The following is a 27,375-nucleotide window of genomic DNA, read 5'->3' as shown; positions in this document are numbered from 1 at the left end:
GTGCTCACATGCCTGGCAATGGCATGCTCATTCATTTTAAGAAGTGGCAAAAATACTCACAGTGATGGCATGGCATCTGTGAATTTTTTACTACTCTTTTTTTTTTTATTAAGGGATTTAGTGCTAAACTTACTTACTATGGGGATAGGATTACACTGCCAATCATTTAAAGGTTGTGCACCCTGCCTTTCCACTGCAGAAGCACACAGATGCCTTTTCTTTCTCCTCTCCCATCCCATACATTGGGGTATTTTTAACAATGGGCAAGGATGTGGTCATCTCATGCAGCAAGTCTATTCCACTAGCAGCAAACTTTCCTCAAGAATTTCATTCCTGACACTAATAGTGCGCTCGCTCGCTCGCTCGCTCGTGCTCTCTCTCTCTCTATATATATATATATATCGCACTAAAATACTTGGGGGCAGGGGAGTTGTCCAACTTTTTTAAATCACTGGGAAAGACCCACCCCAAATGTATCCTTTACCATTGTGTTTGAAATGCAATTGCTATCTATGGTGCCACCACGTGGAATTATGCCTCTATTGCAGGGTTTTTTAGTTCTTTGTTACTAGCATCAGCATCATTTTCTTTGAGAGACTTAATAAAGCTTCATTTTAAGGAGCATTTGACACAGCCGGTGCTGCCAATGCTGATGGAATACTTTGAAAAGGTTATCACGGTAGTGCAGCAGATCTGATGTCCCTCACAAAAGGATCTTTGGCTGCAGGCCAGTAGTGGATAGAGCAATGCACATTTGAATACAGAAGAAGAAACAGTAAGCCAAATGTTGCTTATGTTATAGGAACTTGTGCTAGTCTGAACTTGAAATACTGTAGACATACTGAAGCTCATTCTTAGTATTTACACCCTTGATTCCAGCATACAAATCTGAAAAATAATTTGCCAGAGATTTTTTGCTTATGTCAGCGGCTCAGTTCAGACTTTAGTATACTAGGCATGTATATTTTCTAGGACAGCATTTTTTGTACTTGTTTTTTAAAATTTCGAAATGTTGATATTTACTGCAAACTTTTCCGTCTAGCAATTCTATTCTGTTTTTCTGTTTATATGTCTAGCAAATGTGATGGTGGTGGACCAAGAGAAAAACCTGAAGGATGTTTGAAAAACCATTTCAAAGATGCGTAACCCAGGTCTAGAGCAAGGCGTGCACACTTCCCTGTCCTTTTCAGAGAGCTTGTATCCCCAGAAAACTGTGTCCCACAGGTGCACCAACTCCTAGGGGCCGAGGCTGTTTCACCACCCCCAATGCATTTTTTGAGGGGGCTGAGCCGAGCCCCCTCAGTACTCAAAAGGCCTTCAAGTCCATCCCCTGGTACCCTGTGGCATTGTGCGGCATCAGGATGTCACATGGCATCACACATGTGACGTCGCGACGTCGTATGGCTCCCTCACAGAGCATAGGCTCCCTCAGTCCTGTTAAGAAGATGGAACCCCTGGTGTCCCACTACTTATTTCCATTCCGCCAGGTTTCTGTTATGCCCTCTTCATCTAGGCTTGCCTCCATAACCATGCATTCCGGCCTATCTTTGTTGGCACATGATGCCTGTCTCCAGACGTCTTTGGCACATGTGTTTCGCCCTATAATGTTTTTGTCTCTCTGTACCCCAGCTGTCGGAGGATCCAACCCACATGGTAGTTTGCCAGGAATGGATAAGACAAGGAAAGTTCTTACCAACACTGTTTATTCAATATTCACAGAGAGAGGCTTAGAAATGCAGCCCCTTGGAGTAATGTTGTTGCTCCGAGTAAATCGCCACACACACACCCCTTTTCTCCTACTTCCTCAATCGTCAACAGCACCACCCACCTTACAGTTGCCGCTTAGGGCCCTCTGTCTCCAAGCCCTTTGCTCTCCTACTTTGAAGGCTTGCCGGGTTCTGGGAGATGGTGGGTCTGGAATGCTTTCTAGTGATAATTTGTCAGCCAGCTGCTCTGGCTCTGCCTCCTCCTCCTCTCCTATTATTTCCCAAGTTTCCCCCTTTGAGCTATGACCTCCCGCAAACCACTGTTGTAAATCTATACTGCCTTCCTCCTCTCTGGAAGGGTCAGGCTGGGGAGGTGGTCTCCACCATTCTTCCTCTGCCCAGTCCCTGACACCAGCACTCTTAGTTCTGTAGTTTTACCCTTCCCTCATTAAACAATCACGGACATTAGCACCCTCATCCTTGGAATATGATTTGTTTTGAACCAGTTGCTTCACAGCTCCTGTTGGCTCCACCCCCATCAGTTTAAAAGCTGCTCTGCCAGGTTTTTTTTAATTCTAAGCTCTGGTTCAAGTGGATCCCCATCCCTTTTGTACAGGCCTGGCTTGTGACCAAACATTCTTCAGTGCCTAACAAAGCCAACCCCACCTTCTAACATAGATGTCTCATCCACAAGTTGAAATTATGCAACTGTGCTTTTCAAGCTGATCCTGCATATGGAGCAGGTAGAATTTCAGAGAAAGCTACTTTGAAGTTTCTGGCTTTCAACCTCCTGCCTAGGAACCTAAATTTCGCTTCCACAACTGCACGGTTACATCTGCCCGTGTTGTTGGTGCCAATGTGCTCTTCCGAAGAAGATGACTACACACCCCACTGGCCACAAGTTCTTGGCAGCTGCAAAGTGTCCTTATGCCCACAGCAATGTGTCATGGCCCAAGGCTGGCTATGGCTGGCTGTGCCTTGTCATCAGTGAGAGGTGTGAGTGGCACACATACCATCGCAATAACAGGCCTGCCCAGGGCAAGTCTTCAACACCATCTCACGTGTTTTCAGAGCAGGAGAGGTTTTTGTGTGTTCTCTTGAATGACCAATACCCAATGGTGCACCCCAAATAAGATATAAAAATAAAGCACAACTGAATCTGTATTTTGACAGGTGGAAAGAGTGAACCAAGCAGTCTCACCACACCTTCCTCCAACCACACATATTCCAACCGCACATATTGGACTGTGTGCCCATGGCATGTTCCCAGACTGGGAGCAGGAGCTGGAAAATTTGGCTGTCAGTGGAAGGAAAGCTTGTCTCCAGCATAATATGGAAAGGGGCCATCTATTAGAGAAACTCTACGTGTGGGCAAAAGGGACAAAGCCAATCCTTATTTGTTACCAAGGATTTATGTGGGTGAGGGTGGTTAAAAATGTATCTTGGTGGGCTAAAAGACCAATTAAAAATTGTCAAACTTCATAAAACCCAGAACAAATGAGAACCCTAAAAGAAAACGAGTGTTTAAGCTATAAACAAGAAGTAATAGTAACACATTGTGTTGACTGAGGCTGTTGGTTTAATTATTTGCAGAAATAAATAAATGCTACAGCCGACAGAGAACAGAACAAACACATTTAGAGTGTGCAATTTTTGGATAGAATTAGTCTATCACAAAGTTAAAATAAACAGCAATTGTTTTGTTTTCAGGAATTGCATTCTAATTGGCAGTCAACTTAAATGGCAACACATTTTTTCTTGCCAGCTTTCCAAAAAACTGTGAGTCTTCTCCCCTTCCCACCAACCATCAGCACACAACACTAAAAATAAAATCTAATAAAATAAAAATCCTTCAGGCATTCAAAATTAACTAATTCAAGGGAAACAGAGCCATGCACATTACCCCCACCCCTGATGTTCCCATCCTTTTACAAATGGGAGAGTCAGATCTTTGCACTCAACATGTGAAAGTCTGACAGGAGATTCCAAGTGTGTTCAGTGGGATGTGCTTAGGATCTTGCTTCAAACCTTTGCATGTCAGAAATGGAGTCAACGTGCACAGAGAAAATGCAAGGGAAGGCCTTGTGAGTGTCCCCCTCCCCTTCCCAGTTTAAGCTCTTAACGCCTTCGACAAAACGCATGAATAGGGCACACAGATTACAAATGGGGTCAACATGCATTCCTATGTGCGCTTCTTTACAAAGATAAGACAGTCCCACTAAAATCAGAAGCAAGCTACCCCCCCCCCCCAGCTTACTCAGACGGTGAACATTGAACAGGGTCAGTTTGCTCTGGTTAGAACAGGTTGCCATTTATGTCCATTGGGGGCATCAGGGTCGCACGACAAGTTATGTGAAACATGATTTCCAAACAACCATTCAGCATGGGCTACTTTATTTTTTGAGAAAAGAAGTGACTGTGCAAGGCCACGCTGGAACTGCAGCATGCAATGAGGAAGGTTTAACCCTTTCCCACCTAGCTAATTTGTCTGCTGGGGTGGGGAGGAAACCCCACCACACAGCAGCTGCTATTTGTTCCTATTGGCAGTGACTTGCTTGAATTGAAGCTCAGAGGATGTGACAGCAGAGACTAGATGTGCTTCTGTGGTGATCGTGCCTCCCCTAGTCTATGAAATGCTTTGATGAAACATGAAAAGAGAATCTCACAAGCCAAAGGACTGAATGAGAGCTATACACTGGAAGTGAATCCAAAATAGTATTTGTAATTTTCCCCGTTTTAAAGGCACAGGAACGTAACACACTGATACTGTCAAATATAGATGGTTTTGAAAGAATTATATGCTTGCTTAGGGGCAATGACACACATTCCACCTCAGGGCCTCTCAGAGTCTTGAAAGGAACCTGCTTCCCAGAAAAAAAAGAGGGTTAGCTTTTTAAAAGGCAAATGTCTAGGATTTTTGAATGGAGAATTCTTCCACATCTTTTCGAATAATCAAGCTCTGCTTCTAGATTCTCACACCCAAATTCCCCCAGTGTGAAAAATCAATTAAAAATTAACAAGTTACCTCATTTATCTTACACTGCCTGTTGCAAAGTGGCAGTGCTGTGACTGCAGAAAATAAGCAGCGTGTATGGCAAAACCCGGGTGCTGACAGGGTGAGGGCAAAAGAGAAAGCAGCTACTTTTAGCACACATTTGACAGCCGAGGTGATGCAGGACTTCCAAGAATGATGGAGCCCGCAGGAGCAGGGGGGGTTAAGTGGGAAAGAGGCTTAAAAGTGAAGCAGTGTGGCAAAAACTGAGGAGTTGAGAGCTAATGTTTAATGGAATCCCTAATTTTCGCAACCCATTTTCCTGTCAGCTTTATATCATGTCCAGATTTGGCAATCTCTCTCTCTCCCTCTCTCTTTTTCATTCTCTCTCACACAGAGACATATCTCTGAATGCTGGACGAGAGGTCCAAATGATATTTCTGATATCATTTGGACTGCTGTTCATCCATTTCGATTCTTTTGGGTTTAGCTTTGTTTACTTAGGATAAATCAAAGCAAAAAAGAGAACCTTTTCCCTGACTACTAAACAATAAATAGCGCACACACAAAAAAAGTCAGGCAAGAAAGTGTACTGTCTTTTACAACTAATAAATAAGGCATACTTCACTCTTTTCCTAAAAAAGATTCTTGTAGCTTTAGCACCATCAACCTTTAATATATTTATGTGTAAATCACTTGGAAACAGTGGTTTAGAAGGGAATTAATAAATTAACAACAAGCAAGTATCTTATTAAAAGTGTATATCACATCATATTGTACCTTACTTAGGGTAAATGCTACAAAGCAAACCATAAATTACCACTGCCTACAACCTGAGGGGGGAAAGTCCAAATTAGGACATACAAAGGCTTGTTTTCAAGGAGCTTCTCCTTCTTTGACCCAGCTAAGCCTCACTTATTATTCATTAATTTTATTTGCATATTTGCATATTGCCTGTCATTTAGAAATTCAGGTGAATTACAAAAATTAATACAATAAAACCAACAAATGTGTGTGTGCTCTCTCTTACACCCACAATTTCCACTATCTTTATCTAAATTCTTGACTGTCCAGGAAGGAAGTAGGACTTGGGCTTCCTAGCATTGAATTTTCTCTGTGCTCTGCTTTAATCTATATTTTTAATTAAGTCATGCTTTCAATGCCATTTTTTACCTTTTTAATTTGAATATCTATATTGAATATATATATTGTAAGCCTCAGGGCTTCTTTTTCAGCCAGAACTTGCTGGAACTCAGTTCTGGCACCTCTCAGGTGGATGCTATTGTCATTACAGTAGTACCTTGGGTTACATAAGCTTCAGGTTACATACGCTTCAGGTTACATACGCTTCAGGTTACAGACTCCGCTAACCCAGAAATATTACCTCGGGTTAAGAACTTTGCTTCAGGATGAGAACAGAAATCATGCTCTGCGGCGCTACAGCAGCAGGAGGCCCCATTAGCTAAAGTGGTGCTTCAGGTTAAGAACAGTTTCAGCTTAAGTACAGACCTCCAGAACAAATTAAGTACTTAACACGAGGTACCACTGTATAAGAGATCAAGGGAAGTGTTCATGGTGAGTTCCAGCACCTCTTTTTCTAGAAAAATAGCACTGGGAAGCATTATTTAATTTAATAATTTAATTTTATAGTTCTTATATAATATTGATTCCTTATTATTTTTACTGTTAAAATCATTAATCATTTCTTAGTGAGAACTAAAAAATCAACACTGTGTTTTTTCTGTAAAACAGAAGAGAAAGAAATATCAGCATAAGGCTTGACTTTAATCAGAGCTGGGTGGTGGTACATAGTGGTACATAGCTAAAAGTAGTGGTTACAGGTCCTCCATGGGGGAGATACTGACTACTAGAGAAAGAATCTGGGTGTTTTCATGTCATAATGAAAAGAATCAGCCTAGCTTTTCAGGAGATCATCATTGCATTAAAAGGCCACAGTTGCTAATGCTGACCTATTATTTTATTGACTGAAGTCTGGTAATTTATAAAATACCCTATAAAATACCCAAGAGCCTTTATTCAAAGCCCTCAGTAGCTTACTATAATCGGTTTCCTTTCTCTGTCCTGCAACTGACCATGATTAATGGTATAATTAAAGCAATTGATGATAACAGAGTGTGAATGCTTGGCCCGAGTTTCCAACCCTACCCCATAAATGTTGTTCTTATCTCAAGTTACGGCATCTTAAGGGACCACTTTCAGCTACAATGTCACAGAGATTTGTGCTCCTGGAAGGGGACCCTAAGCAAGGCCTCTCACTTTCCAGCAAGCCCAGTAGCCTCGCCACATACAGGAAATCCAAGGCTTCTTTAGCAAACTTATAATCTTATATAAGGGGCTGCTAGCATCACACTCATCCACTCCTGATTTGGGAGCTAGATTAGCATGGCACAGCTACTCTTGAGTTGAGTTGGGAAGCTCTGGCATAGTAAAAAGATAGCTACTTTCTCTGTGCTAGGGCTTGCACAAGGAGACCTGGAGACCCAATTTTAAAAGAGTGCAAGACTGTTGAACTTGTTACTGAACCCTAAAATGTTGGGTATTCTTTCTTCTTCTTTTTGAAATATTTTTTATTTGATTTTACAAGTATATAACAATACAACCATTCACATTTACAGATTCCTTCAAATCTCTGATCTTCCCAGCTCCCCTCCATGGGCCCTATTAGTAAACCTTTTCTGCTGCAACTTTTCCAATAATCTATATTTTATATACCATAACATCATTGTCTCCATAGTACTTGCTACATTACAAGTGTTACTGCAATCCTGCTAATGTTTCCAGAATGTAGGGTTTTCTAGCTTTACTGTGTCTGAACAATTTGGAAGAGGCTGCTTTTAATAAATGTGTAATTATTTTTTTGGAAAGGTTTTGCCTCTTTAGCTGAGTTTAAGGAAATAAACCCTTATAGCTCATGAAAAATAAATGTGTTACCAACACTCAGGGCACAACAGAATAGAAAGCCCATTATGAGTATGAAATTATGTTAAGTATTAACTCTGGATAGCAGAATGACAGGTTTTGGTCTGGACTGCTCTCCCTGCTAGGAAAATTATTCTGGCTCCTAATAACGTCTCCCTGAAATCACAGACACCTTTGAATCATTCGGCTGATCTATAAGAAGAAAAGAAATCTCTTCACGTTTTTTATTTTTTGGCTTGGCTTTTATGCTGTCTTATCTTTCTACATCATCTTATTTGCATAGCAAAAACACACTGAAGGAAATCAGCACCGAGTGCTAACTTCCCTTGAACTCTTTTAAAAGGAGCTGCTAATGTGAAAAATCACAACTTTAAATACATTTACACCCAGAGCTGAAACACTTATTTGAAGTCATCCAGGTTCTATTATTCACATCCAATGTGCAGTACTTTGTTAGTGGTTGCAGATTAATGCTCTGGCAGGAATAATATACTAAATGCCCAACCTAGGCTCCAAGTTGAATTTTTCATATATAGATTCCAACCTTTATCCCTTTCTTAAATACATTTGAATAAAAGCCACTTGAGATAAAAGCCTCAGTTTTAACAATTGTTAAATTGCTCTATTCAATGATGCAGATTATGACTGGATCTGGGTCTACCAGCAGAATGAGACAGCAGAAACTGAATGAGACAGTAAAAATAAGAATTTATTATTTATACCCTGCCCATCTGGCTGGGTTTCCCCAGCCACTCTGGGTGGCTCCCAACATGATGGTGATGTTCTGCCAGCAAAAGCATTTCCTCTTGCCCAATGGAACAACATCTCCTGCCCTTCCTCTATGTGCTGCTCTTGGGGTCCTACCAATGCCCCCACCCCTACTGATCTGAGGGTGAGTGGGTGGAGGCCCCAGGGCAGGATACAGCAATAAAATATATATAAATCATTACATTGAAATCAATTACAGATAGGTAGCTGTGTTGGTCTGCCATAGTCAAAACAAAAAAAATTCCTTCCAGTAGCACCTTAAAGACCAACTAAGTTAGTTCTTGGTATGAGCTTTCGTGTGCATGCACACTTCTTCAGTATCAATGTAAACGTTTTTCATTTGAGGGGGTAGCTTGTACCCAGAGCACAAAGAATTTGGCACAGGTGTTGCTGCTGCTGCTCCCAGTGAAAATCACGCCCCCCTTCCCAGCTGTTATTTTGTTACTTGGATGGAAAACGTCCATTGGGACAGTGTTATACAAAATAGCATCTAGCCTAATGAAAAGAAGACAGACCCCCTCCCAATAAATATGAACCATAGCTAGGCTAGCATCTCCTTCTGGCAGTGTGGGACATACATAGTACTGGGCCTTCGTTTATTCCTCTGTGGCCCATTCCCCTAGCTGCATATGGAGTGAATGGTGGTGCATTAATGCTTCTGAGTAGCATGCCATGGCCAAGATGCCACCCCATTCTAGTGGTGGTGTAGTAGCCATCATTCAAATAATACATAGACTTATTTCTGCAGTTGTATTTAGTGTGCTTCGTCCACTTCTCTTGATATAACCTGGTGACTAAAGCTCTCCTTTTACAATGGCAAACTTACAGCATTGTTCTCTTTCTGTCTAGCTTTTAACTTGGAATTCTTTTTAACTTGGAATATGAATTATCTGGCCAGTAAAATGTATTCTGTGCTGAATTCCATTTCATCGTTGAGGATTTTGTTCATCTCATCCTAGCCTTCTCAAGGAAACAAGAAGTGTGACAGGAAGGTGTGATCTTTTTAATTTACACCAGAGTTCACAGCAAATAATGATTTTTCACACGCTGTTATTGCTCCTTAGCCTGGGGGTGGGGAGGAGCTCCATGGCTACTAAATGAAGCCAACTGCTATAATTCTTGAAATAATTTTAAACATATTATGCTATAGGAGAACTAGAAAAAATGCCAGAGGGCAAAATGCAGAGAAAATAAGCTTTATACTAGATAAGAATTTGGGGATAGGAACCAGCTCAGTTATGCTTTCTATTTAGAATGCGAAATGTTTTTGCAACTTTGTGTTGAATTATTTCTTCTTCTTTTTAAAGGATATACAAAGTAATCAGATTAGAAAAGGCTGCCGTACCCTCTTCACAACAGGATGCCTACACTTTGTTTTATTTTGATGCACCAAGCTCACCTATAGCCACACTGAGCAGGTTTGGATGTAATGTTAACCATAATGTTGCACTACATGAGTGATCCTGGGGTGGGCCTCAAACTTGTGTGCTTTAGCATCCCTGTGATGTAAAGATTGGAAGCATCCACTTCCTGGTTTAAAATAAGCAGAGTTTTGGGTTGAGGGAAGAGGAGTTTAAAAAAGAAAAGAAAATGTAAGCCTTAGAATTCATTTATGAATACCTGTGGTACCTCGGGTTACATACACTTCAGGTTACATACGCTTCAGGTTACAGACTCCGCTAACCCAGAAATAGTACCTCGGGTTAAGAACTTTGCTTCAGGATGAGAACAGAAATCGCACGTGGTAGGCCCCATTAGCTAAAGTGGTGCTTCAGGTTAAGAACAGTTTCTGGCCTTATTCAATCTCTTAAATCAGGGAAAGCCCCGGGTGCTGACAATATCCCACCAGAAATTCTTAAGGCAAATGTTGAATGGTGGGCCCCTGTGCTAGCCGCCTTGTTCACTAGTATAAATCAAGCGGCTATTATCCCCGAGGACTGGGGTTTAGCCATCATCATTCCAATATTCAAGAAAGGAAACAGAACTGAGCCAGCTAACTACAGACCAATCAGTCTATTAAGTATTATTAGCAAACTGTAAGCTGCTCATTTATGTGATAAATTAGTGGAGTGGATGGAAAGAGAGCATTTTCTATCAGAAGCTCAAGCTGGTTTTAGAGCAAAGCGTTCAACTATAGACCAGGCCCTTATCCTTCAACACCTGGCAGACAAATACTCTAGAAAAGGGGGGTCTTTATATGCAGCTTTTGTGGATTTTAAATCGGCTTTTGATCTAATACCAAGGGACAGACTCTGGGAAAAGCTTGGCGCTACAAACATAGATAAACGCTTATTACGCCTTATCTGTGGTCTATACGAAAACACCAGGGTGAGGGTAAGATGCGATCAGTCAGGCAATCTAACTAAAGAAATTCAAACACACTATGGGGTTAAACAAGGATGTGTCCTCGCGCCAACGCTATTTAATTTTTATATCAACTCTCTAGCAGTAAATATGGCAAAAGAAAATGCCCACCCTCTCAAACTGGCAGGTATGCCCCTCCCGGTGCTTCTGTATGCGGACGACACAGTCCTACTCTCCTTTTCCTGCGTTGGCTTGAAGAAGCTTTTGAGATCACTTGCTGACTATTGTCAAGCGGAACAACTATCAATAAATTACAGCAAATCTAAAATTATGGTGTTTTCAAAAAAAGAAGGAAACACAAATGGAGAATTAATGGTTAACCTATTGACCAGGTAGCAACTTTCAAATACCTGGGAATAACTTTTCAGGAAAGGGTCTCGTGGCACCAACAGATGAAAAACGCCATTGCCAACGCAGGAAGGGCCAATAAAGCCCTTACAAGATTTTTCCACGGGAAAGGGGGTAAATACGTTTCGGCGGCCTCCCAGGTTTTTGCTGCAAAAATACTCCCACAACCTATGATGATTGTAAAGGTGGATTCAGGGCCAGCCCAAGACACTTTGAACCAGAAAATGGTGTGCCCCTTGAGAAACTTGGGAATTGTAGTTTGTTAAAGGTGCTGGGTCAGAGCACGGAAAGGGAATATCAAGCTCAGGGACAAAATGCAGTTCTTCAGGTCTCTCTGTCAGGGCTCAGGCCACCCCATCTCCAGTCCTCCGCCCTTGAGTATTTTTGACTGTCTGTAACATGTCTTTGGATGGAGAGGAGAGAGTCGTGGTGGAAGAATACTAATCTCACCTCCCTGTCCTGCCCCCCCCACCCCAAATGCCTCCTCTTTTCATTCCATATTAGACCGACCTCTCTCACCTCTGCACCAAGGCCTACTTAGCTGGAGACTGAAGCTACTCTCTTGCAAAGCCGGTAGTCTGCCCATTAGGAGGCAGCTACGTATGCAGGGCTCTGTGGGGTTGTGGTTTGATAGAGGTGCAAAAAGGAAGGGACAGGAAGACGTCAGGGAATGGGAAGGCAAAATGCTGTGATAAAAGCAAGGGGGTTGAAATGGTGAAGGAAAACAGCGGTGGAGGGAGGAGAGGAAAAGCAGTGGGGAAACCCAAGAATGCTTTTCCTCTCCATCACTGCCTCTCCATTTTTCTTCTCCATTTTGTTCCCTTGCTGGAGTGCTTAGAGGAGAACAACAAAGAACTTAGTACCTTATTGTACTAAGTTAGAGCTCAGTATTGTCTACTCCAGGAATAGGGGATCTTTTTTAGCCCAAGAGCTGCAATTCCTCATAAACAAACTTCCAGCACTGGTGGTTGGCAGGGCTAGAGGCAAACATGGGTGTGGCAATGGATGTGACTCTTACCTTTGTACTGTGGTCTTCCTTCTAGCCATGCAAAATCCAGGTGTTTTACATAGCCTGGGATAGTCCTGAGAGCCAGAGAGATAAGCCTGGAGGTACTTTTGACCCTGTGCCTGATGTTCTCCAGCTGGCAGTGGATCTCCATGTTTCACACAGGAGTCTTTCCTACCCAGGGATTGAACCTGAGGCCTTCTCCTATACCACTGAGCCATGGCCCTTTTCTTACGGTGATGGGTTTGAAAATCATACGAAATGGCTGAAAGCATATGGCTAGCCCAGCAAAGAGAAAATCAATGGGAGACATGAATGCTGCCTCCAAATATCTAATGGGCTGCCGCAGAAAAGATGGAACAGGGATTGGCCTAGATGAATTCTACAATCCTCTTCTGAATCCATGGTTCTGAGTTAATTGTATTTGACGGATAAGTATGAATCATGGAATTGCTACTGCTTGATTCAAGGATTTTAAATCTGTGCTAAGCACAGAACTTTCAAAAACCTGTCTCATGAAAGGAAGTGGGCATTTCCATTCAGAGAGACCTCAGGAAACTGGAATGGAAGAAGGAAGAGAAGCCCTTAGGGTCAGGTTAGTTCACCCTCCCCACAAAAGCACTGAAATGTGGATCCCTGTGTGACCTCAAGGCAGGGGTGCCAACTTGAATAAAATATTTGGGGGGCAGGTAAGCCCTGCCTCGCATCAACAATCACAAGACACAGCACAGACACACCATTTGAATGGCAAGGCCCATCAATATTTTTGGGGGGCAGCCTCCTCAAGTATTTTATTGGGGGGCAAGGGGACCTTGGCCCCCTAGGAGTTGTCTCCTATGCCTCAAGGACAGAGAATGTCACAATAGAGTCAGTGTGGTATAGTGGTTAAGAGCGGTAGTCTTGTAATCTGGTGAACTGAGTTCGCGTCTCCGCTCCTCCACATGCAGCTGCTGGGTGACCTTGGGCCAGTCACACTTCTTTGAAGTCTCTCATCCCCACTCACCTCACAGAGTGTTTGTTGTGGGGGAGGAAGGGAAAGGAGAATGTTAGCCACTTTGAGACTCCTTCGGGTAGTGATGAAGCAGGATATCAAATCCAAACTCCAACTCCTCCTCCTCCTCCTCTTCTTCTTCTTCTTCTTCTCAGTCGGACCTGACCCTTTGAAAATCTACCTGCAAACACATCAGTTTCTTGCATTTCCTAGAAATAGCTTGAATTATAAGGTGTTAGTGAAGGTGACTTCACAAAACTGGCTTGCGTTTCTGTGCATTTTCTACCTTTGTTCATCTTGCTCCCATTGGTGTACGTGTTCACTTGACTAGTTTCTCAATGGAGCAGTGTGGGTTAATGCATTCAGTTTGCTCTAAATGTGTATGCGAGAGGCGAATATGTAGTTTTCTCCCCCATCCCAGCTTTCTGTAAAAAAATGTCAGCCATTTCCTGATGAGCATAGTGGTGGTGAATTTCACACCTTTCTTGTATCTGTGTGGAAACTTGGGTGTTAATGGTGTGGGCTCAGGGTGTGTTCAGTATTATAAAGAATGAAGCTGCTTGTTCGGAACAGAGGAAAGCAAGACTTGGATTCTAAGATCAGGTGTAACAGGAATCATAAAACTGCCTCCTTACACCAGGCATGAATATATAGTGTGCAAAATATGGGAACAAATTATTATCAGCCTGGAACTATGTGTACCTATTTTGCAAAATAGCAGGTTTTGGGGGTAGGGGAGAACTAAACATTGACTCAAAGATTTAAAATAGAATCATCTTCTTGTTCTTGTTTTTCCAAACTCTGTACAGTAGTGGAATTTCCCATCACAACAAATGGAGATGGAAAGTTGGTCAGTTGATCAAGTCTGCAACTGGTTGCTACTGAAAAACTTAGGAGACCTGGTTCCTAAATTTCGTGGTAAGACTGTTCTCTGTGTATCACTGTATGTGTCAAATATCTGTGTAATTTACAGAGATTTATTAAATCAAATGAGGTTTCCATTGATGTTTCTAAGTATTTGTTGCAGGAGTGGGGGAGAAATACAGAATAAACTGTTGAATACTAAATCCTTAAAAGCTTTATGTGCATTTTGGTAGCATGTTTCTATGTGAAATTAATTGTTTTGATAGTGTTTGCTTCCTAGTTACATAATAATATAGCAATGCAGTTTGTAAGTTTTTAACCAGGGAATAGCTTTCATTGATTTCCAGATCAGGATTGTGAGGTAAGCACAGGACTAAATATGCACCAGGTCTCAGCACTAAAATAAACATGCTTATCCTCAGAACATTTTGAAGCAATCAAAAAAGTACAGTGCCTCTGTGGATGTGGAGAGTACCTTTTAACCACCATTAGACAACCACAACTTATTGGCTGGGGCTGGAGGTAGGGAGAAAAGTTCTTAGGATAGAAGACTTCAGCCGGACTCCTGCCTCAGTGCCCCCCTCTGTAGCAATTCAGCACCCGGCACAAAGCTAAACCCACAAAGCTAATATTGTGCCTAAGAACATCTGTACTCAAACTCAGTTGAAAATGGATAGTGTGCAATATAGATTGATTGGTGTTACAGTTTATATAGAACTTTTCCTTCCAATGCGCAAAAAAAGAAAGACTGTTATTCTTTTGGTATGACCAATTGTCTTTGAAACATCTGCCTGCTTGCAGCCAGAGGCAATCCATGTGTAATGATTCTTTGGCTCTTCTTTTAGAGGAAGAAGTGGGTGGCGCTGCTCTGTTGGCTCTTAACGACAGGATGGTCCAGCAGCTGGTCAAGAAAATTGGGCACCAGGCAGTGTTAATGGATCTGATTAAAAAATGCAAGCAGCAGACAGAAGGACCAGCTTTTACCTGCAAAGAGCCCTTCTCTGAGTCACCAGGAGAATTCAGTGGGTAAGGCTCTGCAAAGAAAAATAAAGGAAGAAACAAAAGCATCCCACTTATATTCCAGTCAGAGTGGTTCTCTGTTTTAATGCTAATGCTCATTAATTTTTACAGTCACTGAATTTTGCTACTACAGTAATGTGAATTTAGAAGCTCAGCAGAATATGGCAATGAATGTTTATTGCTTGTTACCCCTGAATATGGAAAAATAACAGCCTGTCCTGTTTTTCTAAGGCACTGTTGTAATATTCAGCTCAAACTAGTTTTTTGCCTCGTTTCTAAAAAGAAAGGTGCTTGGGCTTTCAAGCCTGCTTGAAAATTGCACCCAGAGGCAGAACGAGCAAATCTTTGCACTTGTAAAGGTTCATCCTTAATCTGTAGTTCAGGTTTTATCTATAGATCAGGAGTAATAATGTTACACTTCCCCATTTTGCTCTGGCAGTGAGAACTGCCAGGGGCACAGTGTGTAACCATGTTTTATTTTCTTTCCAACAAGGTAAACTGAGGATTATTGGCGTCTTGTCATAGTTGCATTTTATTTTCAAATTAACAGGTTAAACAGAGGTGGTGGCACAGCTTAAACACTCCAAATGACAGCCCCACATCAGATCTTCAGGAGGATAACCACCCCTCTAAAATGGTGCTAGTTTATGGAGTCCAAAATCTCAGTATTACTGTGCCTTTTGGACTCTGGCCCAAGCTAAAACCCTTATTATTATTTTTCACATACAAACACCTTGCCCCTCCCCCCTCATGGTGGGAGAATCCAAATGAGTCACCTCTTCTGACCATTGCCCAGTATTTTTAGCTTCTATGGAGGCATGGCCCCAGAACCTCATGGTCTACCAGTGCTCCTTGCAATGTCACTCATGCTTTAGAGAATATAAATGGGGCGCTTGAAAGGAGATTCAGGATCAGATATGAGCTCAGGAGCACCCAAAATGATAACCCTAGTCACCAAAATCAGATCAGAAAGCTATAACAATATATTTGCTAAAGGTGGAGAACTACAAGGCTATAATAGCTTAACTTGTAAGGAAAATGATATTCACCATTTTGTTCTCAAAGGAAGAAAGGGACAAGTCTCCCAGTTCTCTTGAACTACATCCACTAAAGCAGAGTAGCATCCATGAAGCAGTTGACATAAGTTGAGATGACCAACTTATATGTCTGTAAGATCTCCAAGGGCCAGATATATATTTTTCCAACTGACATAAGGGCTGAGTGCACACTACACCTTTAAAGCACATTCCCCCCCAGCTATAAACAATATATAAAATACACTGTGGATCTCTCTGTTTCACAACTTGATCATATTTGTTTATTCTTCTTGCAAGTGAATTAGTAGGCAGACTTTGTACCAGACTGTCATTAAAATATGGTAGAGTCACAGGGGCCAGACAAAATTGTTTGGGGGACTGGCTAAACCCAGCCTGGCCATCGATGCTTCCAAGTTCCACATAGCCCTCATTCAGGCAGGAATGTAAAGAGAAGAGTTAAAAGGAGATTTAAGGGATTTAAAAAGTAGACCCTTATACTTGGATCAAGAAGGGAATTGCTATCTGTTGTGGCTCATAATCAACTGGGCAACATGCTTCCTTCCTTATAGAACCCATGGCATTCAGCTAACTGTTGGACAGGCGAGTTGTTTCTCTCCTAATGAAAGCCGTGATGATGGATCCATTGACCAAAGAGTTCTCAAACAAAAGTGAGTTTTTGGTTATCCTTCTAATTCCAAAGATATAGCTATCTTCATATAGAACTTCCTATACTACCAAGATATATTGACAATAACAAAGGATTACAATATCATTTGCTTGCATTAGTTTTTTTAAGTCTTACACAAAGATGGTATGATTCTCGGGGGGAACAAATTATTTGGATGCAGATAACTACTGTGGGGAGGGGAGTAGAGACAGGGAGAGATAAGGATGGACTGAGGATTCTAAAGCAAAATAAACTAAAGCACATTTTATAAAAAAATAATAAAGAAAAATATAATTCGGATCATATCATAATTTGTAATGCATTAAAAAATAGATTATGTGGAAATGACACTCCATGTTCCTGGAGTGTAAAGCATAGCAAATATATTATAATAAGAGGATGGCTTGTCTTTCACTGATAATAAATCAATTGAAGGAGCTAGCACAATGAAGTATGTGAGAATTTAAAGTGCTAATGAATGGTCGTTTTTGCTTCCTTTGTCAGGAAAAACATGAGGCATGTTTTAGCAAGATGCAAAGCATTGCAATGGACAAATTCATATATTCTGCCTGAGTTCCCTTATGATGTCAAATGCATATTAGCAGAAAGAAAATGCCCTGACCACAGTGTGAGAATAAGGATAATTGAATTCTTGCAAGCTGACATGACAAAGTATCTTGAAGGATCACTGTAAGTAAGGCAGTCTTCAGCATTCTGCCTCATGGGAGCAATATAGCAGGGGGTGAATTTCCATAAGGATGATAAATTGATCTCTGCATGCTGTGAACTTTGATTTGAAGAGTGCATGAGTAGAAAGGCAGAATGAATATATTTGTGGCTGCCCATAACTTGTATGAGGGTTGGGAGGCCTGGAGGGTAGCCAGAGCCCAGTTACTTCTACTCTCTTGCTACCTAGTCACTTAATAAACCCTGCAGACAGTGGTCCATGGTCTTGTTTGGACCAATGGGCTGTCTTCTGAGCTGTCATCTCTCAGGGCTTGTCACCAAACCACAGGGAGCTTGGTAAAGAAGCAGGAATGTCTCACTTACGTGCAGGGGTGCAATCTCACCCTCAGGATTGTGAGTGCCCGCCACCTCAATGCAGACGTGCAACATCTCACACACAGATGTAGGAGCCCACACACAGATATCCACTGCACAAGTGCTTCCACAGTGCTAAAAAAGAAATCAAATCTCCTTCCTCAAATCAAAAGAAATCAAATCTCACCCTGGGCACAGATCAGTGTTTTGCAGCCTGATATGGTGGCAGCAGTGATAGGAATGACTGGGCCAGTGTGTGAGTAGAGATTGCCAAGAGTGTATTTTTTATTTTGTATGATAGAGGCGGGCATTAATGTAAAAGGAGCTGAAGATTTTCCAGTTGAAGCAGCAGGGCACTTTAAATAATAATATTTGTATGCATTTTATATTGCGTGGGCAGATATCCAACCACTCAGCAGTATAATGATGTTGTCAATGAATTGCTCCAGGCATACCCTTTTCTTGATGAGGATGGGAATGGCTTTGTAAGTACCCCAAACAAATGCAATTCTGTACTGTTGTTTTTCTTGAATTAAACATGCAATTGCTTTTATTTGATTATACACATTTCTATTGGGGTTTAGGCCTGCTTATGTCATGGAAACAGCCCTGTTTGCCAGGTATGATGACTTCTGCCTGGAGACAGACAGGGATAATGGGATGCTGTGGATTCTCCATGATCTCTCAGCAGCTTTCTATACCCTCCACCATTAGTATCCTGCTGGAGCAGCTGTCTGAATTGGGACAGGGCTTTCCAGTGATTATAGTCTTATTTGAGAGAGTGGTGCTTAGGGGATGCTGCTGGACCCTGTGGAGCCTTCAATACATCATTCCACAGAGGTTGATCTTACACTCCATGCAGGGCTTTCCGGAGATTTGCCGTGTGTTGTCCTCAGTATGTTAGCAAAGACTTCATAGAAGAGTGTTGTGTTCCTTAGGAGAATACTATCTATTCCCAGGTTGTGGCAAAAGGTGTGATTTGTATAAGCTTACCAAGGTTCCTCTCTCCACAGAAGAAACCTTGTGTTGCAAGGCCCTAGGGCCCAAAGTTCCCCTTGGATAATAAACACACAGACACAAATATGTTGAGTTAATGGGATAAATAAGGCCACAACCTTATTGGTTACAAAGGTGAGCAGTATTGGGTGAAACCGACTATATCATGACTCCTGCATGCCCGCAGGAAGTCTCTTAAGGGTCAACCACTGATAGGGAGTGCCCTATGTTATACATCAATTAAGAGCACCCCCAGGGTCCCTGGTGGGGTTGTGGCATGGCCCTAACCCATGCCCAGGCTTTGGACAGGATCCACACACACCCGGATCCCTTTAACAGGATATCCTTAACTTAGAGGGGCAGGCAGAGGCAACAACCTCTCGTCCCATGAACCAGGCTTACCCAATGGCCAACCGCCTAACCTTACAAAGTTGTCACAATTGCTACAAGATAGGCGAAAACCAAATGGCTGGTACCCATTTGCCAAGTGGAAAAAATTCCTACCTGGCCCCAAGAATAAGGCGACCAACATTAGTCCATAGCAAGGCCAAAATCAAGCAACATATAAAAAGAGGGCGGGTGGGCTGGGTGATTCGACAGAGGAGGCAAAAGGAGGCCATCCACCAGCCACACCACAATTTAAACCACAGCAGCCACACACCCTGGCTAACCAGATTGGTCAGCTGGGGGGCATGATGCAGCTGAGAGACCCGATGATGCGGGTTGGCATCACTCCGCCCCCTGCCAGGTCCCAGAGAGGTCCCAGATGCCCGTCCACAACTCCACCCTCCGGGGAAGGGGTGTGGTCTTACAAGTACAGGCCCCTTTTAGAGTGCCACTTGACATGAGTTGGATGGGTTAAGGGGCCAGAGCTAGGTGGTGGATTCTGAAAAGTCTCTTCATTGATACTGAACAACTGAAGAGGGTTTGTGAGAGTTAAATAGAAAGAACAACACTGGGACAGGCGTGTATGATATTTTCAAACTTATGAAATGTTGGTCTTGGCAAGTGGACACCTGTGGCTTTCTGTTTTGACCTTCATCATACTCTTGCAGGCATTTCCTAATGGTCTGCCATGCCTTTGAATTCAGTTTTTGGATGCTTATTACTTCATAGGTCCACTGGACTAAGCTGATAATCTCATAGCAACTAGGAAATGTCAGTCTGGATAGTATCCTCTATATATTATGAAGGATAAAGCTATCAGTGGCTGCAAGCCGCAATGGCTATCTGCTGCCATCACAGTCAGAAACCATATCCTACTGACTACAAGTTCACAAGAGGGAGGGGAACACTGTTGCCAATGTATCTCATTTGTAGGATTCTCATCGGCATCTTTTTGTAAACCACTTTCAAGTTTTGTTTTGCTTTCTTTACAATCAAGCAGTATATAAATGTTATGAAATAAGAAACAAACAAACAAACAAATCTGGTTGGCCATTGTGTGGTGGTTGAATTAGATGGACCTGTGGCCTGAAACAGCAGGCGCTATTCTTATATTATTATCCCATGACACTAAGATGCTGAGAGATATATGAGAAACGGTGGGTTATCAATAAGTTGGTTTACACTCTGATTTTCGATTAATATTCTGTTACTCAGCCAGAACACGTAGAACAGTGTTCTTAAACAGAATTTTAATGTACAGTAAGTTCACACACGCCTGCTTGTTTCTCAGTGACTGAAACATCAAACGATTACGTGGATGTGTGAAAACAACACCCCTGCGTTTTGACTTACCAACTATGCTGTTTGCTACGCTGTTAAAAGCAGACAGCCATTGTCTTGCATTTACAATGTTATCATTTGTCAAACTACTTTTAAGCAAAGCTATTGCCTGCTGCCTTTCAAAGGTAGTTACTCTGTTTCCTCAATAGGGATGAGATGCAATTAGCTTCTGCAAAGTATACAGTAGTTGCATTTTCTTTTTAAAAAAAATCTGCTGGAAATGATATTCTAAAGGTTCTTTTTCTTTTAGCAATTTAGGAACAGTAGATAACTTGCTCTGAAAGAGTAGATAAGGCTCCTGGAAGACACTAACAACTTTTTTAAATATGCAGTTTCTATGGAAACGAGCCCTTAAAGACCGTTTCAAGTATGTGCGGAGACCGATAGATGATGATGAACAGGTAGTGAGAAATAAATGCAAGTTTGGACACAGGCGGGGGCAGACCAGAAAATCTCCTGAAAACAGGTGTGAGAAGGTCCAAGGAGTGCAAACAAAAGTAAGTATTCAGATTCTGTGGATGGAATAACAAGAGGATATGAATATGAGCTTTGCCTGTTCTTTCCAGCTAGTCCTGAAAGGGGGAAATAGGAAGGTGTACAAAAATTGAGCATTCCTCATATGGCTTCTTTCCAACCATTTTGATTCTTGAAGAATATGAGTGCCATATTTCCATTAAGGAGTCTAATACCCCAATGCTTAAAAAGTCCCATAGATTTCAGTGAGACTTGCTTGTCAATAATAGCTTAGATCTTAAGGTAACTTAAAGAAGTCTATGGAAAGAAAATTCCCTGTCTGCCCCTTTCTGCTGCAACGCGAGATGGGGGATGAGGGCTTGAAGGAGGGAGGAGAGGATGGGTAGCATTTCCTCTATGAACTTCCTAAAGCCAACTTCATTTCCCTTATAATCCAAGGCAATATGACTTAGGATCTGACTGCAACTCTGTCAACATTCCTAGACCTTATTAGCCCTTGCAGAGAATGGAAGACATCCCTCCCTTTTGTACTGGCAGAGAATGTCCTACCCACAATTTCTGTGCATGCAAATAACCTAAATGTTGGCTGAATATATTGCAGCTGAGCTGGGGGAAGGGACACATAAAGAACTGGAACCTAAGTGTTTGGATTAGAAATTGTGGTGCTTTGGGACAAAAGAGGTGTAGACTTTGCCAAGGCATTCATGCTATGTGCCCACCTAGGCTTGGTATTACTAAAGACTGATTTATATCATTATGGCTATAGCGAAACTGCTAGATGTGAATTTACCTTTGGGCAAAATGTCACCCTGAATAAATATGATAATGCTTTTGCTTATCTGTTTTTGCTTCACTTTCTCCACTCGCTTAGGTCTGGGGAAGGGAAGTGAACAGTATAGTATCCCCACTCTTCCCCCCACCTCAACCATTCTGCTAGTTCTGATTATCAGCTACACCTGATAATTGCCAGTTTTGGTGTCCTATAAATTACTGGTGAGATTATACTTAGTAACACAATAATTATTCTACCATCTTAGAATTAAGAACTCTTCTAGAAGATCAGCATTTGAATTACTTAATTGTGGTGACTATAAGAAGCTTGGGAGAGGGTTCCTTCCCCAGATTTTTAAATTTAAATACATAATAAAACACTTGAAAACTGGCACAAATAATGTGTTTTTAGTCTGGAAGGTACTGATAAACAAGGAGTACTGTGTCTACTTGACTGGAATGTACTTATGGGTTCTAATTTTGAAGGGAAACTCAGTTATAATTATAGATAAGAATTGTGCTTACAAAGAATGCCTTTATCTTCTGAAATAAGTCCAAATGTTGTTGCCACCAAATACTGCTGGAAATAAGATACTTCCATTATGTTGGGGGGGGGGTTGTAAAGAATGCAGGGTTTTGCTTTTTTAAAAAAGTATGGGAACCCTGAGAAAGATCATACTTGTAAAGCATTTGCCCAAATAAAATACTTCATTAACAGTGCAAATCTGTACATCTCTACTCAACAGCAAGCCCCACTGAGTTCAATGAGAGGTACTCCCATATGTGTATAGGGTTAGTTTTTCTTGATAAATTGCACTATTATAAACCAAGACTATTCCCTTTTTCTTTTTTGCAAAATAGTTAACTAATGACAATTTTAACAGGTTAAAAACATTTACAACGAAGACCTTGATGTTGAGATAAATGAACATATCAGCTGGTTTAAGGAAGAATATATGAAAACCGAGAGAAATTGGGTAGAAGTGGACAACAGGATGACCAAGACTTTAGAAATAAGAAGGAAGATGATCAATAAAGAGAGGAAGCCTTTGAAAGAAATTCTCATGCTATTCCCCTTTTTGAAGTGTCCTTATCAGGTAATGGGGGTTTTCTTAGTAACAACCTTTTATTTTATGACATGACACGAGTGCGCATAGGCATGTCTATGTTCGTGGCAAAAAAGGCACTTCTGTGACTTATTCAGAGGTTTTGACAGGAAATCACACCCTGTATCTTGTGACTGCTAGTCGTGATGGCTATTGCTGCCTCCCCAGTTGGAGGCAGCCATGCTTCTATGGTTCTGAAACCCCAGTAACACTGCAAAGTTACTTGTGATCAAGTCCTGCATCAGTGCATACTTCCACTTGTAAATTGTAATTTAACACATTTTCTCAGTTGGATTATCTAAATTGCTTTCCTTTCCCCCTTTAGCTTTTTAGAGAATATCATCTTCTAACACACAAAGACATTTACAAGAAAACAGCTGAGATTTTGGAAGCGTATTCAGAGGACATACTGACGTCGTATGTGGTAAAGAATAGCCCAGTTATTGTTGCTCTGCAGAAGAATCTGAAGCAGGACATGGAAGATGCCATTCGGACATGTTGGTATAGCCTGTTGTGTCTGGTTTTAAAGCGGTTAATGGGCAAGATACTTTGTATAATAGAAGCTAAGCAAACGTTTTCTTTAAGTGTACTGAGAAATGGCTGTTTGCTTTCAATGCACTATGGGACAGATCCTACATCGAATATAAATGGCTTATTAACTGAAAAAGGAAGGTTAATTACTCATGCTTGAGATGCTGAATGTTTCTTGGAAAGGTGACTAATGTGTGTGTGAAGAAACCCTAATAAGTTATTGATAAGAGTGGGAAAAACATCCAAACATAGAGCATTCTGCTTTGAACACAACTGTCTTTTATAACACTTGCTTCTTCTGGCTGTTAATCCTACTGCCCTGTAATTGTTCTTCACTTTTGATAGATATGAAGATTACTGCCACATGTTTACTTTTGCCAGATGTTTTTGGAGAGGATTCCTGTTTGCTTACTGCTGTGAATGAGGAGGTATGTAGATAACGAATTATATGGTGGGAGGCCGGACATTTTTTAAAAAAAATCCACATGTACTCATTTGTATTTATGCAACATTGCAACAATATATTTAGAGACACCATTGATAATGGTGGATAACATGCAAAACGGATTTTCTTTTATGTCTTGATTTTGTCAGGCATTGGAGTGCCTTCCTGGAAGGCAAGTAGCCCAGGTAGTAAGAACCAAACTGGGGTCAGCAGCTCCAATTCTTATTTACTAATGATCTTATATTGTCTGTTTTCGTTCAATTTGAACTCTCATTACTGGTTTAAAAGACAGTTTTGAGAGGATGATGATGCTCCTGTTACTTTCTTTTTAGTTAATACAAGAAATCCCATGAATTTTATGCGTAGACTTCTATTTTTTAAAACCAGGTGAAAGTGTCAACACCAGTACTAGAAGTAAAATACCCATTTGATGTAAACGTGTGTGAGTGTTCCCTGTACGTGGAGAAGGAGAAACTGGCCCAGCTGGATGATTGTACAATGGCCCTCGCTGCTCTGCTGGCTTCCTACCATGTCTTTGGCATTCCATACCCCAAAAGACTGTACAATACACTTCACTTTTTGGAGTCCCTCATCTTTGAAGTCAAGTGTCCGAAGTTCCTTTCAGCAAAAATCAAGTAAACTGGGGGAAATGTGAATGTACCAAAACTGAATATTACTTAATGTGGCTTTGGAGCAGAATCCACTTGCAAGTAATTCTTGCAAGTTTTATCATTTGCCATTTTGATTGATTTAAGTGCACTTTTTAGTATAATCTTGCTCCTTCAAAAAAGAAAAAGAAAAGTTACCATAGATGTTTTATGAACATTTGCTTTTATAGCAACTATCTTCTGCCAAATACTCATATTCTTAACACCCAACTCGAATGGGATGTGGGTTGTTTTTAATGTTTCCATGAATATCCTGTCCCCTCTAGTTTCATAACTTTGTTATTTCCTAACAGTGTTCATAAAAATGTAATGCAACTTGATTTTAAATAACTACCTATGGTCCTGTGACAAATGCATTTTAATTTTAAATGTGTTGACTCTGTATCTAATGCATCCATGCTAGATGATTGTGCAGTTCTACCTCCCGAGGAGAGCCATTAAAAATAATCATAATGGGGCAAGAATGGGAGGTTCATGTTGACCAAGCCATTGGAACCACTTTTATTTCTAGAAGTATAGAAGTATAGTATAGAAGGGAAGTATAAAAGTAAGAGAACGATAGTGCATGTACAACGTGAGATGATCCCTTGCCTATGTAGCTAACATGAAAATATGTACCATGTGTGAAAAATGACATACTTACTTCCCACACTAATTTCGCCAGCCATGTGGCAATGTAAGTAACCCCACCATCTAGTTGTTTACAGATGTTACCAAAGGACTGAACCATAGCAAAGCTTCTCTTTCCACTCTCTTAGCTTGTGAGAATACCACACACTGCTCATGTGTTGAAGCGTGGAGGTTAGAAACACTCTATCTCTATTAACACTCTGTTAACAGATATTAACAGGCTCCAGTACCAAATTCAACACTTGTAAAGCACACTCAGTAGTCTCATTTGCACATCAGAGTAAACTATTACTCTGGTTTATCACGAAGGGGCCTTTCTAGTCTGTATCCCACGATCCCTGAGTTAGCATTACATCCAGTGGTTTCTTATGCTCCAATAAATCAGTCAGTAAGCCAACAACAAACCTTGAGTATGTATTGTGGCTTGTTGGAACAATGCAATCTAATTCATAACACCCCTGCTTTGTGTTTCTCTTCTCTTGTGCTGCAAGCTCAAGTCACAAGACAACTGGACTTTTACAAGTGAAAAATTCCTTTTAGCTGTAACATAAATTTTACTTGACTGTCTGCTTGGGCTTTTCCCTATCTCTTGACCTATCTCTTGCTATCTTTAAATTACTGAGGGTAATGAATTATTCCTGCTCAAATACAGATTTTTAAATTCCCCAAGGAATTGGAGATTTTAGTTGTAGCATTTAATTTCTATCTTTCGTCTTAGATTTATGGACTAGATATTATAATGCAGCATAAAGCAATTATATAAATCCTGAATTTTACTTTTGTTGGTAGTTCTTGTTTTAATAACTTAATACTAAATATGCTGGTGGAAATATTCATTAAACTTCTTTAATCATGCAAAAAAACAAAACAAAAAAACATAGCATTGGTCTCCAGCAATGTTTTCATACAACAGAATAAATCGATCAGCTTCATTGTACACAGCAAAGTGTTAAATTTGAGCTGCTGTGTGAAACTAAGACGACTTGTTAACAGTCTTCATTAACTGTAGTCCACTTATTTTAAACTGCGAACAATTTTTTTTAATGAAAATGATGAAACAATACAAAGGAATTCATTGGTGAAGAAGTAAATTCATGAAGTGTGTATTTTGTGTCTCCTTAGAAAAGGATAATATTTCCATAATTTAGGATGTTAACTTAGTTAATGGATCCCCGATAAAATTAAGGATGGCTAGTTGTGGGAAAATTAGAGCCATCAGCCAGTAAACATTAAGTACCCACTCTTTTGTAAGAGCATCTTACTAAAAAGCTTAAGCACTTCCCAGAAGTGTTAGTTTGCTCAGGCTCTTGGAGAAAATCAACACTCCATCCACTCTGACTTTTTCGTCTTGGAAAGTTCCTCCTTGATGATCCTTTGGAGTCTTTGTGCTTTGAATAATACATGAGCTGCAATGGAGAGAGCTGCCCTGTAGTCACTTTTCCATCAGAGTTCATTGTGCGAGTTCTTATCGGCAGCCTTGAACATCAGGATTGAGTTGAAGATCTTTAGGGCTGGTCCTAGCTTAATGCTCATTATTTTTACTATATCTGTTTGGGTCATTAGAAGGAAAGCTTCTCCATCAATTTGCTTGGGGGGAAAAGGAGAAAATTCCCATTATTAGTAACTTTGGACATTTAGGAAGAACTCTAAATTTTAATAATAATTTAAGATACATGGTACCTTGGTTTTTGAACGCCATAAACCCGTAAGTAAATGCTTCTGTTTTTGAACACACCTCAGAAGTCGAATGGCTTCCACTGAGGTACCACTGTGTTTTTCTCAATTTTCTCTTATCAAATTTGCAGACCGCACTTTGCACCTTGGTTTTCGAACATTTCGGAACTCGAACGATTTTCCGGAACAGATTACGTTTGAAAACCGAGGTACCACTGTAGTTCCAATGGCTTTAGCTGGCTCTCAGAAAACAAATCTGATTTCAATTGAAACCAGGATCAAATAATGTCTTCAGGAATATGCCCTAAACCAGTATTTGGCCTCCTTTATCCATTTAAATAATAATTCTTGATCAGAGAAACAACCCATTTGTTATACTCACTTCGTCTTTGAACACCTTGCCATGTTCCTCACAGCCTGGCAAACTCCGTATGAATTCTGACACCTGAATTTTAACAACACATCAAATCAATGGACGTTTATCCGCAGGAGGGTGCAAAAAATACTGTGATCTTGTCTAGCAATTAACAACAAGCACATTATTTGAAGGCCTCAGCCCCATTAGTTTGGAAATTAACACAGTTCTGAAAAACATTAGAAAAACTTGG

The 27,375-nt window shown here is 40.9% G+C and overlaps 2 protein-coding genes across 16 annotated transcripts in view; one reads left to right on the top strand and one right to left on the bottom strand.

The window, feature by feature from the left end:
- Nucleotides 1-24,880, top strand: part of SAMD3 (sterile alpha motif domain containing 3) — a 39,512-nt gene extending 14,632 nt beyond the window's left edge. The window contains exons 2-11 of the mRNA XM_083731358.1: nucleotides 13,925-14,033; nucleotides 14,825-15,005; nucleotides 16,606-16,704; nucleotides 17,208-17,393; nucleotides 18,145-18,229; nucleotides 20,801-20,965; nucleotides 22,598-22,810; nucleotides 23,145-23,316; nucleotides 23,696-23,778; nucleotides 24,183-24,880. Of these exons, the coding sequence (XP_083587484.1) occupies nucleotides 13,949-14,033; nucleotides 14,825-15,005; nucleotides 16,606-16,704; nucleotides 17,208-17,393; nucleotides 18,145-18,229; nucleotides 20,801-20,965; nucleotides 22,598-22,810; nucleotides 23,145-23,316; nucleotides 23,696-23,778; nucleotides 24,183-24,434 (1,521 nt within the window). The 5' untranslated portion in view covers nucleotides 13,925-13,948 and the 3' untranslated portion in view covers nucleotides 24,435-24,880. The remainder of the gene's footprint in view (nucleotides 1-13,924; nucleotides 14,034-14,824; nucleotides 15,006-16,605; nucleotides 16,705-17,207; nucleotides 17,394-18,144; nucleotides 18,230-20,800; nucleotides 20,966-22,597; nucleotides 22,811-23,144; nucleotides 23,317-23,695; nucleotides 23,779-24,182) is intronic.
- A 1,031-nt stretch (nucleotides 24,881-25,911) lies between these two features.
- The window catches only part of L3MBTL3 (L3MBTL histone methyl-lysine binding protein 3), a 62,447-nt gene continuing 60,983 nt past the window's right edge, over nucleotides 25,912-27,375 (bottom strand). For all 15 annotated transcript variants that reach the window (XM_083731156.1, XM_083731149.1, XM_083731159.1 and 12 more), the window contains 2 exons: nucleotides 27,150-27,212; nucleotides 25,912-26,680 (listed from right to left, as the gene is read on the bottom strand). In XM_083731156.1, coding sequence (XP_083587282.1) covers nucleotides 26,537-26,680; nucleotides 27,150-27,212 — 207 coding nt within the window. In that variant the 3' untranslated portion in view covers nucleotides 25,912-26,536. The remainder of the gene's footprint in view (nucleotides 26,681-27,149; nucleotides 27,213-27,375) is intronic.

Source organism: Podarcis gaigeae, assembly GCF_964106915.1.
Source record: "Podarcis gaigeae genome assembly, chromosome: 3".
Classification (NCBI taxonomy): domain Eukaryota; kingdom Metazoa; phylum Chordata; class Lepidosauria; order Squamata; family Lacertidae; genus Podarcis; species Podarcis gaigeae.
This window is presented reverse-complemented; position numbering and strand designations above follow the sequence as displayed.